At 40.7% G+C, this 12,879-nt stretch overlaps 1 protein-coding gene across 3 annotated transcripts in view; it reads right to left on the reverse strand.

The window, feature by feature from the left end:
• The window catches only part of si:dkeyp-121d4.3, a 42,901-nt gene that overhangs the window by 28,843 nt on the left and 1,179 nt on the right, over positions 1–12,879 (reverse strand). For all 3 annotated transcript variants that reach the window (XM_041789030.1, XM_041789029.1, XM_041789028.1), the window contains exons 2-12: positions 12,723–12,773; positions 10,967–11,175; positions 10,826–10,868; positions 8,784–8,909; positions 8,060–8,167; positions 7,756–7,974; positions 6,061–6,207; positions 3,853–4,104; positions 3,070–3,288; positions 2,839–2,985; positions 1,264–1,509 (exon numbers count right to left, since the gene is read on the reverse strand). In XM_041789030.1, the coding sequence (XP_041644964.1) occupies positions 1,264–1,509; positions 2,839–2,985; positions 3,070–3,288; positions 3,853–4,104; positions 6,061–6,207; positions 7,756–7,974; positions 8,060–8,167; positions 8,784–8,909; positions 10,826–10,868; positions 10,967–11,175; positions 12,723–12,773 (1,767 nt within the window). The remainder of the gene's footprint in view (positions 1–1,263; positions 1,510–2,838; positions 2,986–3,069; positions 3,289–3,852; positions 4,105–6,060; positions 6,208–7,755; positions 7,975–8,059; positions 8,168–8,783; positions 8,910–10,825; positions 10,869–10,966; positions 11,176–12,722; positions 12,774–12,879) is intronic.

A 12,879-nucleotide genomic window follows, 5' to 3' on the forward strand; every position in this document is an offset into this window, starting at 1 on the left:
GACCATAAAAAAAACAAAACAAAACAAAGAAAAAGCTGTTTTCCACTGTATATACACAAGTGTTTTAGCCCCCTACATTCTGTGCCGCAACCGTACGCTTCCTCCTGCTAAAAAGGATTTGAAAACACATGTAGGTCATTTCCACCGAGCAGTCCGGATCAGTTCAATATGGCATGGGATATATTTTTTGCGTTTCCATTATCAAAAGTTGGAAAGGGTCCCATAAACTGACCCGCAACGTCCCACTTTTTGGCACCCTACCGTAGGGGTCCCAATCTTACATATCCGTCAATTGATCGACTCGACAGAGATCCACTCTGTTTCCTAGTCCATGGATATTGATGTCTGGCCACAAATCAAGTTTCCTGACGTTTATCTGGACCTGATTTTAAGTACACAAAGCAGAGCCTGGAACGTGTGTGCAAAACTTCAGTCTGTAGCCTATTTTAAAACAAGATCCCAGGATTTCTAACTTAATCTTGTTTGATTTTAAGACTAGCTAAACCTTTAGTTTATTTTCATTGTGACAAAATCTCATGTTACAGCTCTAAACTTTTAGAATTGGTCGTATAAACTGTTATAAACTAGATATACTCACATATTAACGTACCATTACAATTCAAAATGTTTCTGTACACATATTCCATTAGCTGATGAAGTTTTATGTGCGGTTAACGTAGTCTGGATGTAATTTCTTAAAAAAACACTCATCCTTTCAACAACTCTTCGGCTGGACCAGCAGACTTGCACTGCATATGACGTCACATGCATAGCCTTTAAAAACCGCCCACCAAGGGTACGGGTGTCTGTGGAAACGCAAACTGGTTAAGCGTACTGAACCATAGCACACCGTATTCAATTAACCAGGATCCCTTGATGGAAATGCGACTACATTCAGCTCATTTCTCCAGTGTGGGCCTGAGTTTTAGAGCACAAAGGTGGGAACTGTGCATAAAAGTATTTACTTACCACATGTTTTGCTCTCACAATGCAGGAAAATCCTGGGTAAATGTATAACCCCACTGAGGTTTTTTAGTGTCACAAAATCAGTTGATTGAGATCTAATATGTTGCCCTAAGTTGACTTTGACAAATTAAAAAAAAGTCTGGATTAAACCAAAGTTTAAGATTCCCTCTAACATGTACAGTAAACTGCAGCTCCAAACTCAAACATAGTTAAAGCATTAAAATCTAATTTTAAACTGTCTGAAATAAAACCTTAATGTAAATTAACATGAGCAGTGATGGTCTCATTGTTTCTAACCTTGCATTTAGCTGCAGCCAGTGCTGCTGCGATCTCCTCCTTCTTCTTCCTTTCTGCCTCTCTCTCTCGCTCCATGTCTTCCTCCTGCTTTCTCTTTAACACCTCTTCTTTTCGCCTCCTCCTCTCCTCCTCCTCCTGTTTCCTTTTCATCTTCTCTTCCTCCTCCCGTTTCTTCTGCTCTGCCAGGATTTTGTCCTCAACTCTGTTTGTCCTCAGCAGCCTGATGGCTCTCTTTTGAGATTTCACCTGCAGAAAAAAAACATCAGTGTCATGACATGAAACTTGGCCCTAAAATATTATTACCTGCCAACCCTTACAGGAGACACTGAGAATCACTTTTACAACACTTACCTACCCTAAAGAGTAACTAAAGCCCAGAGTTCCAGCTGAGCTTCTGCCTTCCTTCCTACTGTCCTTTATCAGCCACATCAGTCAGTCTATGCTGCTTTTTAGATTTGATTATTAGCCATAATGTCAGAACCTTTTAAAGTAGATTTACCATGAACTACCAAACACAATCTTACCTGGTTTTAAGAAAAACACGGTTTATTTGCAATCTCAGTCAACTGTACTACTGAAGTGAAATTTGCCATTCAAATCCCCCCCCAGATTCTTCCCCAAATCCTTAGTATGACACTTTTAATGCATGAACTGAGCTATCTATCTACCCCAATACTCACTCTTTGAAGATGATGTTTGTCTGTTACTGACCTCGTTTTAAAAAAGCATTGTTTATTTGCAATCTCAGTCAACAGTACAACATTACCCACAATTTTTTATTTATTTTTTTTTAAAGATTTACTTTTTTTTACATTTTGTGCCTTTATTGATAGAGGAGGACATTGGATAGAATCGGAAACGGGAATGAGAGTTGGGGAGAGACATGCAGGAAAGGGTCACAGGCTGGACTTGAACCCGGGCTGCCCACGTACATGGGGTGAGCCTTAAAGCACCAGGCCATCGGCACCCCATTACCCATAATTCTTGAGTGTCACAGCAACATTCCTGATTGGCTGAACCCGGCCTTGTCTGTGAAACTTCTATGTTAAGAGCACAACTGTCGTTTGATCATGAAGAAGACACAAGCAAGTCTATAAAGAACCTTGTTTTTTGAAAGAGACAGTAAATTTGTAATCTCATGCAACAGCACTACATTACCCACAATCCTCTAGTGTTAAAGCAATGTTTCTTACTGGTGGAGTGCCTGTTTCAGCAGTGGGCTGCTAAGAGTGAAGTCAGCAGTCAAGGGAAATGTGTACAGTAACTCTTGAGCTCTGTAGTGACAACAGAAGGCGTCACAAATATCACAGAGCACCAGATCAGCCAGGAGATTTTTTTTTAATAATCCAGTTACAGCAGACATTTTTGACACAAAATGTAAAATGTAAATACTTTATGCTAGAATGTAAAGATTTGGACCCTAACTGGTTGAGTTAGGCTGAAGGTTTATTAAGTCTGAGGGTTGAGTTTGTCTTTCAGACTTTTGCTTTAGTTGAAGTGAACTTAGACCCTGGCCGGGCCCCAGCCCACTCTGACTACTGGTCTTCTGCTGCTATGAAGTGTTGTTGGACTCACCAAGGCTATCGTGAACTCCACCTCCTTGTGTATGTCCGAGGTGCTGAACTCTGTGTCGCTGAAGTTCTCATGGATGTCAAAAGGAAGTTCTCCATGCTCCTCAGAGTTTACGATGCCTTCTTCGGCCCCAAGGCAAGTGATGATACCCTATAATCAGAGAATAATCAGTTGGTCAAGGAGCACTTGTAAGCATCTGAACTGTTTGGAAACCGGGCTAAGATAAAAAGTTACCAGCTCTCTTGTCTCTTTGGTGTAGCTGAAGGTGAACGGGATTTTGGGTTTGATGTTTGCTGCTCTCCTCTTCCCGGTTGCGACGTCAATCAGCAGGTTGATCAACACGTGGTCGTTCTTCAGCAGCGTGACGCCACAGTCGCTGTGGCTGAAGGTCACGTTGGTCCTGAGAGGGCCGATGTTGGTGTGGATCTGGCCTGGATAACCTGGTAAGGTAGGCTAAGGATATAGAGCCGGATCAGAACAGATCTATTCTCTAAGTTAGTATATATTTAAAAAATAAAGAACTCGACAAAGATTTAGCTAAACCCACTGCGTCTGATTTGTGTATTTATTAGCTGTTAACTTTTTAACTGTTAGCAAACTTATATTTACAGATGCAAACATTGAGCAGAAACTGTTAACAGGTGTGTGGGAGGAATTTCAAAATAAAAGTATAGCTTAAAGGTGATGTGTAACTGATGTTTTGACTTTCTATAACAACTGATGTATCAATATACATCGACAGATTGTTACAGCCCTACTTAATAGCCATTGCAAAAAAAATGGAGAGAAAATTTATGAATTTAATGGGCCTGGAAATTAAAATGACAGATACAAAATGATATCAAGAAATTGTTATGACCCTGTCCGCTGAAATGGCAGACAGTTAGAATTCTAACGCTATCAGTCTGATATCAAACCAAATTAAGCCATATCAAATAATAAATAAGAAGTCAGATCAGTCAGAAAAAAAACAAATCTGAAGTATTTTCCACCAGTAAGCCCCCAACTCTCACTCACCGTGGGCTCGATGATGGTCTGGCTAACAATGCCCTCATAAAGCTCCGTATCTAACTTCATGTTGAGCGGCAGCTCCACTTTGGGCTTGGTCTTAAATTTCAGTGGCTTGTCAGCTTCATCTTCACTCTCATCAGATTCTTCCTCATCAGCCTCCTCAGCTGCTGCAGCTACCGCTGCATTGGCTGAGCACAGCGTCAGGAGGAGGGGCTCCTTCACTCTCCGGATTCTAATGGCCTGTTTACCCGCCCTCAGCTGAAGACAAACAGAAATTAACAGTGTTTCTGAGGACTTTCAGAAAATTCCTTTTAGCTTGAGCAAGTTTCAGTTTCCAAACAGCAACACAAGTGATTCAGGATTTAAACCTCAGAAAGAATTTTGTCCATAAAGGTTGTATGAATCTGCTTGGGCATGCTGTGTCAACGTATGTGTCGTCTCACTGAGAAGAAGTATGACAACATGATCGGTGGACTGCTTCAGCTGATGCTAAGTTATGATAACCTATGCTTAAAAAAATAATAATAATAATAATGACAGTAACTGACAGAGCTACCCTGCAGCAGGTTTGAGCCACTTTCATTGGACTTCTGAATGGGGGGAATTTAAAATTTCCTTATAGAAAGCCATGGTGGCTTCTAGCTACTAAGCTGTGAAAAGTATTGTCGACCTTCCCACTTTCTTTTTGTTCTGCATAACTGCCACACTTAAATGTTTCCGAACTTCTGATGATGATGATGATTTTAATATTAGACATCAATATATAACAATAATGATAGAAATATTAATATTAGACAGTATAACAATATCCAAACCAACATTGTCCTATGTCAAAAGTCATCCAGCCCTTTTCCTCAGCAGGAGATCTCTACAAGCTGATCAGGCTGCAGAGTAGCGCAAGGGTAAAGGATAGATCTCTAGAGTGAAGCACTCTCTCAATCAAATGAGTAATGCTCGAGCACGCACATGCGTCCATGAGAACAGAGAAGTTTAGAATTCCATCAGAATAAATTTAAATGGTTTGTGAAAAAATTGCTCACGTACCTGCAGCTACTGACATCTATTATTCTGGAAAGGGTTACAAAGACATTTGTAAGGCTCTAGATGAGCACACTGAGAGCCATTATCCACAAATGGAGAAAACTTGGAACAGGAGTGTTTGGCCATTAGTTCATGACCTCAGGCTCAAGCATACTTGGGTTATGGAGCATGCAAAGAAAGGACCAAAAAAAACACGTGGCTTTTCCATTGCATGGAGCGGCTCGGTTCTGATTGGGTTGACTCGGCACGGCAGCCCAATGCAGCAGGGGATTCGTTTTTTCACCACAACTGAGTTATCGGTTTGAGAGCATTTCCAGAGTTGATGTCGCGGCTCTTTGAGTCCTGGTGAATCTCATCAAGTCTGATCCCTACATTGATTGCCCTTACATAATTTTGAAGCAAAAATCAAACTGTAGACTGACAGCCCCACAGTGTGCTATTTTCCCATTCTCTTTCTCTCACTCTGAAATCACTGATTCACACTTATCAAAAAGAGAAAATTTTCCTTCAAAGAAGTTAAAGAAATGTCTTCTGATTTTTGATTTACGGGTCTCTAGGATAGTGTAAGCATTGTATAATAAATGAAATCATTTAAAAACTGACTTTTGTATTTACACAGGTTATCTTTGTCTAATAATAAAGCTAGTTTAATGATCTGAAACATTTAAGTGTGACCGATATCCAAAAAATAAAAAATCAGGAAGTAATGTATGTTAGTTTCTTTTTCCCAGTGCTGCCTGATGTATCTCATTGTGGTGTTATTAATAGACATTAAGCCCTGGTTCAGTTTTCAGAGGATTTCCGACTTGTTTTTGTGTTAAGCTTCAATAAATTTTTAAGTTAATCTTTGAGATTTGAAAAAAATAGGAATATGATTAGCCCATGCGTTAACATTTCCAATGGGGTATTTTCGAGCAAAAATGTGTGTTTTCCTTCCTCGTTGCAATGTTTCCATCCATGTGCCCTGCAAAGGCTTGTGATTGAACTTTAGAGTCAATGTTTTCAAATGGTGGACCGTGAATGTATGCCTGGAATAACTGAGGACTTGATGCTGGATTTTGAAGCACGACCAACTGAGAACCACTGGTCTAGAGGACATGTGTGGAACATCTCCTTTATCAAATAACTAAAAAGCCTCTAAGAACAAAAGCCAGAATAAAGAAAAGCCCTCACCGTGACGACGGTGAACTCGACCACCTCGTTGATGTCGTCGGCCGTAAACTCAACGTCACTGAAGTTCTCTTTAATTTCAAAAGGAAGCTCGCCATGTTTCTCAGACTTGATGACGCCTTCATTGTCCTTCACACTGATGATGACTCCCTGCAAAGGAAGAACGAATATCAAGGAGAAGAGAAACCAACTGATGGTGCATGCAGGTTAACTCCAGTGTTTATTTCTGGTTTGTAACTTTAACTGTAACTTTTTTATCTACAGTCTAAATTATCTGACAAACTAACTTAAAAATATGACTAGAAAAAATACCATCAAAAGCATGTACATTTCTAAATCTTAATTGTAATACTTTGGAAGCGTATGTATTTTTTTGTATTTCATGTGTAATTCCTGTACATTAAGAGGAAAACTTACCACAGTCAGTTCCTTGTTAAGTAAGCTAACTTTGCCGACAAAGCTAATTCTGATTTCTAGCCAGCTCTGGCCCCAGGACGACACCTCACTATCCCTGCTGACTTCTCCAGTCTCAGGACTACACCTCACTATGCCTGCTGACTTCTCCAGTCTCAGGACTACACCTCACTGTGCCTGCTGACTTCTCCAGTCTCGGGACTACACCTCACTATGCCTGCTGACTTCTCCAGTCTCAGGACTACACCTCACTATGCCTGCTGACTTCTCCAGTCTCAGGACTACACCCCACTATGCCTGCTGACTTCTCCAGTCTCGGGACTACACCTCACTGTGCCTGCTGACTTCTCCAGTCTCGGGACTACACCTCACTGTGCCTGCTGACTTCTCCAGTCTCGGGACTACACCTCACTGTGCCTGCTGACTTCTCCAGTCTCGGGACTACACCTCACTGTGCCTGCTGACTTCTCCAGTCTCGGGACTACACCTCACTGTGCCTGCTGACTTCTCCAGTCTCGGGACTACACCTCACTGTGCCTGCTGACTTCTCCAGTCTCGGGACTACACCTCACTGTGCCTGCTGACTTCTCCAGTCTCGGGACTACACCTCACTGTGCCCCCTGAATATAGAAACGTCTCATGTGGTGTTTGTAAGCTGTTACTGGATACCTTGCTTTTCCCCAGGGAAAGTCTGTCTGTCTGTCTGTCTATTGGGGAAAATCTGTTTGAAACATGAAGCGGCTGGTGGTGATCAAAGTAGGTCTTCGTCTTACAGCTTTGCTTTCCCATCACCCATCCAGTATCCTGTCCGCTCGGGGCCTGGCTAGCTAGAGCTGAGAATAAAAAGTTTGGATTCAGTGGTGTGGAGCCGCATTTCCTAAAGAGTTACCCTGTCCTCCAGAGCTACAAATAAACTACATTTAATACACGTACGCAATACGCTCACCGTATGCCAGCATGTCAGCCGTATTGGTGGATGGGGACGCAAGGGGGAGCAAATTGAAGCAAAAACACAGCAATTTGGGATTTTACAGAAAATGTAGACATATGTATGATTTTGTCATGGTTCCAGTTTTGAACCAGTATACCCAAGAATTTCTCTGAGAAGTCTGAAGGACAATTGGAGTAACAGGTAGGTTTGCAAATCGAGATATCCAGACAAACAGACAGCTCTCCAATTATAGTAGTCAGATTAACAAAAGCCTGACATCACAGGAACATGGCTGCCACTGGAGTTTTAGTTTTTTGAAAGCTTTTGATGTCAGCCCATGCAGTGGCTCATACCTCCTCTCTCTCCTCCTTGGTGTGTTCAAAGGTCGAGGGGATTTTCGGTTTGATGTTGGTGGCTCTCCTCTTCTCGCTGACGATGTCGGTCAGCAGATTGATGAGCACCTGGTCGTCCTTAAGCAGCGTCACTGTGCTGTCCTTCCTCTCGTATGCCAGATTGGTCCTCAACTGCCCAATGTTGACGTAAACTTGACCGGGGTACTGACGCTCGCCGGGCTGCACACAGACATGACCGACAGGGTCAAAAAAAAAACCAAGAAACTGGGAGGACGGTGAGGTCAAGTCTAAAGCGGTAACTGACCTGAGGCTCCTGGATGGGCTGACTGACCACCGCCTCGTAGATCTCTGTGTCTACATTCTCCGTTCCACCTGGGGCCACTTTCACATCTGTTGCTATGTAACTGGTTTGCTAAAAGACAAGAATGAATGTATTAACTGTTACTTTCAAATTTTGGTATACTGTTTGCAAGCAAAGACAGGTTCAGCCAATCAGGGATGCCGATGTAACACCAGAGGATTGTGGATGAGGTAGTTCTGTTGCCTGAGATCACAGTCTTTTGATGAAAAAAGGCCCTTAACCTAACCCTTTCTTCAAGTGGCAGAACTGCACTGAATATGAAAGCTTTGCAGGCAAAGACGGGTTCAGAAAATTAGGGATGCCCCCTGTAACACAAGTGGATTGTGGGCAATGTAGTGCTGCTGACCAAGATTGTGAACAAACCAAGTTTAGCGTAAAACCAGGTCAATTCCATGAGAAAGAGTGTCTCCATGCCCATCTATCCTGGTTTCTCCCTCAGGGATCTTGTCCTAAGTCAACCTTGAACGGTTCTGACATCATGGCTAATAATCAAATCTAAAAAGCAGCAAAGACTGAATGATGCTGTGGCTTAAATTCCAGATTAGATTAACCTCAGTGAAAACACAGAGCTTAAGTTGATCTTGAAAGACATGAAAACAAAAAGGATTAAAAGGCATCAGCAAGGAATAATATTAAAAACCTCAAGTCTGTACTTAATGGCCCTTACCTTCTCTTTGCAGGCCGTGAAGTGAACTCTGACCCCAGGCAACATAGCTTTGGGGTTTCCAAAGAAAGCAGCAAAGCTAAAGGTGAACTTCTCCAGATCTTCCCTCTCGATGTAACCGAAGGATGGCTGCGGATCACAGAGAGAAAGGAACGTCTAGCAAGGAATCTCTTTAAAGACCATTGTTGTGTTTGCACGTAGTGCCATTGTGTTTTATGGATTGAGCCTAACTGGTGCAGAAAGCTAGCTGACAGAAGATTGCAGTAAGTTCCAATCAGAAAGTCAGGTGCGGAGTGCACCAGCCGGACATAAATAAGGTCGAGTTCATCTCCTACGTTCGAGGTTGCTACAACCGACTTCTAAGCTCAACTTTACACCAAGTGCACCACATGTAACATAAATTGGTTGTAGCTACAGCTGGTCTGATCATGCACAGTCATGTGAATGTTCAGTAAGGCTGAACAATTTGCAAAAATAATGTAATTGCAATTTTTTTTACCCAATATTGCAATTGAAATTTAATATGTGATTATTCTGAGGGTCCTCATCTTGAGTATTTTTAAAAAAATTCAAGCAATAAACCATTTCATATTACAGCCTACATTCAGCCAGGAGCACTCATCATATATTTAACCATTTTATGGCAAAATGGATCTACTACAGTTTTACTTGGCAGAGAAGGCTCTGCTCAAAAGATGCTCCCCTGGTTAGTCAGCAGCATGCTTTGATTTTGCAGGGAGTGCATGGCTAGAAACCCCCATACAGATAGATGCACTCATGACAGTGTGTACTGAAAACAACAAAACTATTCAGAAGCAATTAATCCATAGTATCATGAATTTGAATATGAGGGTGCAACAATCTTTATACTAAAGAGGAGGCGGCTGGGGTGGAGGATGTTAAGGTGGCCATCAGCTGATCGCAACTTGGCGTATGACTTCTGCAAACTAACACTAAGCTTTGGTGTCATTTGCTTTATTAAAGGCCATTATCATTTTTATGTCACTCATTTATATTAAGGAAAATATACATAAAACATGAACAGGAGGATTTTTGTAAACCATCATAAAAAATTTGACGCTTGAGTGTTTGCATAATGTGCATAAAATCTCCGCCGCTGCAAAAATTTGATATATTAAACTGGTATTTTAACACATTTTAAGTTAAAGAAATATTGCAACTTGTGCAATTTGTAAATTCCAGCAGTGCAATTAAATTTAAATTGCGACTTACTGCCCAGCCCTAGTTCACATAGAGGTGAGAGCTGCCAAGTAACTCAGTTCCCTCCTGTTTTAATTTCAAACTATTGATAGAACATTTAAATAACTCAAACACAAAGAAAATAAGCAAAAATTTCCCTGTAGAGGCAAAAAAAACACATGATAAATAACCTGTTTCTCTCTGCCTTCTGTCTTGAATTGGGGAGTCTTTTCAATCAAATTAGCAAATTACATTATTATTTACTTAATAGTATAATAATGTTTTCTTTAATTTGATTATTATGACAAAGTCTACTGAGAAGGAATCAGCACCTGCAGTCAGGTGTTAAAGTTACTCCCTAACGTTACATAAATAGAGCTCAAGTCCAGCTGGTGCACAGGTTACCCGGGATGTTGAATACTGAGATTTGTCTTGTTTTTGTGTGTTACGGACCGACGTACTGCCAAGTGTTATGGTTTAAAGGGTGACTGTGTTAACTTGTGACTTTCTTTTTTTGGTGTAAGGGGCTTTTTTATGCCTTTATTTAGAGGACAACAGGGATGATAGAGTGGAGGAGACATGGGCTGCCCACCCATTAGAGTGCCCCACATTTTACATTTAGCAGATTGTGTCTTTGTTTTTTTTATCAACAGATGTTGAAAACTTAAAAGTGCCTTTTTTGTATGAAAATGCCAAAATCCTCCTTGTTCACACCTTTAATGGAAAACTAAACAAAGACATTAGTCAATAAATGTTCTGTCTCCAACATTGGTTCTAACTACAACACCCCTCAGCATATTTGGCTTAAAGGCAGAAGTAAACGCAGTGAGTGTTGAAGCTCTTACCCCGATGAATGATATGATCCCTGTCGACCTGCCTGGAGGAGGCCTGAGGACACAAATACAGTTAAAGATAATAAGGAGGCATCTTTTTAACTGGGCTGAGTTAAAACCACAGCGCAGTGTAAATTTGGGGGGGGGGCTTACTTTTCAAACACACGCTTCCCCAGCAGACCCAGAGCCTTGGCAGTCTTGCTTGTGTCAGGTTTAGGTTTTGGTTTGGATTTGTTTTTAGTCTTTGGGGCTGCAGCAGCTTCAACCGTAGCCATGGTAGTGGCAGCTGGTATCTCTGTGGCATTTTTAGTTTCTGTTGGAGTCGTTTCAGTGCCAGGAGGAGCCGAGATCAACGCTTTTATCTGAGAATAAAGAGAGAAGAGAAGGAAATAATATGGGCATAAACATTCAGATTTACAAGTACTGGTTCGAAATAGGAGAACAAAACATGGAAAAAAAACTGCCATTGGCTCTTTCAGACAGTCTTATCAAATTGAGGATCAAAAATGGAAAATGAAACAATTCTGGAAGCACTTTCTTTAAGTGGGCCCTAATTACCTGCTACTTTTATAGTATTAAGAATAACTATCAAGTAATTTCTCAAGAAGAAGTTGGTAATTACCTGCTAATAATAATGAGACTTTACCTAGTAATGACTTGTTAGTAAAAAGGAAGTATTTACCTAGTAATAACGTAATAAACAGGGATGCACAAGATGGGATTTTTGACCATTTTCTAAAATGCTGACATTTACAAATTAATTTTAGACAATACTGATATTTAAATGTAGTTGAGACCAAAACTTACTGACTTATTTGTTTGTACGGTCAATATTTACAGCTTGAATAGGCAGATTTTTATAGCCAAAATATCTGTTTTATAACCTGACACACCAGATGGATTACCTTCAATAATAAGCGTTTGGGAAAGGGCAGAGGTTTTGAAAAAAACTCGGAGTGTGATTGGATGAACGTTCTGTCTGTCACGTCTTTGCGGGCCAATCAGAGCAACAAAACTCGTGACGTAGCGGCAATCGAGGTGCACGTGCGCAGCTACCGAGGAATAACGCGAACCATGGCGACTACAGACAGTAAGTACTCGACTTTTGTTGTTTTTGAAATGAAAACAACTCACTGCTGCTCCTTTTTCTTCTTTTAACAAAGAAATGTCATCAAGTTCTGATAAAACTGGCACTTTAGCAGCAACCACGCTAAGCTCTTTCGCCATAATGACATCGGCCTCTTGTTGCTGCTTGCATACATCATGACTCCGCCATGTCCGAAAGTACTGCACCTTGTCACTGATTGGTCCTGTCACTTTCTAACCGGGCCCAAATGGTTCAGACGGGAGCTTTGCAAGATTATCTGTTTTAAATATCAGCAGAAATGTTCAAATCTGCCAATACCGATTGTGTATCTCCAGTATTAATCTTAAATTAATGGCTTGTAATAGTGTGGCAATTCTCTGGTAGTTGGGTGATTTCTTTACCAAGAAAATAAGATAACAATTTTCTAGATGAGCTACTTGATAATTCCTTTATCCTGGCCCACTAAATTAAAGTGAGTCCTTCCTGAATAATTTTCAAGTAATTATTAGGCATAGGACTAGGGTAAAATATCACCTAATTACCAGAGAAATGCCACAATATTACAGAAAATACATGGAAATTAATCTGGTATTACGGGGTAAATATTTCCTTAATATGATCATATTTGTGAGTTATTGCTTAGTAAAAAGCTAGCTTATTTGTAGGTAATTACTGCCTCATTCTTGAAAAATGACTCGGTAATTACCTTTTTCTATTTTCAGTGTCTTGTTTTTCACAAGAAATTAATGAATGAACAGACCCCAAACAACAAGAGATTTAAAGTTTAGTTTCTTTGCTTTACTCAACCCAGTCTTTACTCACCCACTCGGGCTGATCTGGAGGTGGGTTTGGCATCGGTTCTTCTACAATAGCCTAGACACAGAGATGAAAACGTTGCAGCCATTAAAAAAAGTTTTAAAATTCTGTTTTATGCTCAAATAACAGGACAAAGGTTAATTTTCATAAATAAATCATAAAG

Source organism: Cheilinus undulatus, linkage group 6, assembly GCF_018320785.1.
Source record: "Cheilinus undulatus linkage group 6, ASM1832078v1, whole genome shotgun sequence".
NCBI lineage: Eukaryota > Metazoa > Chordata > Actinopteri > Labriformes > Labridae > Cheilinus > Cheilinus undulatus.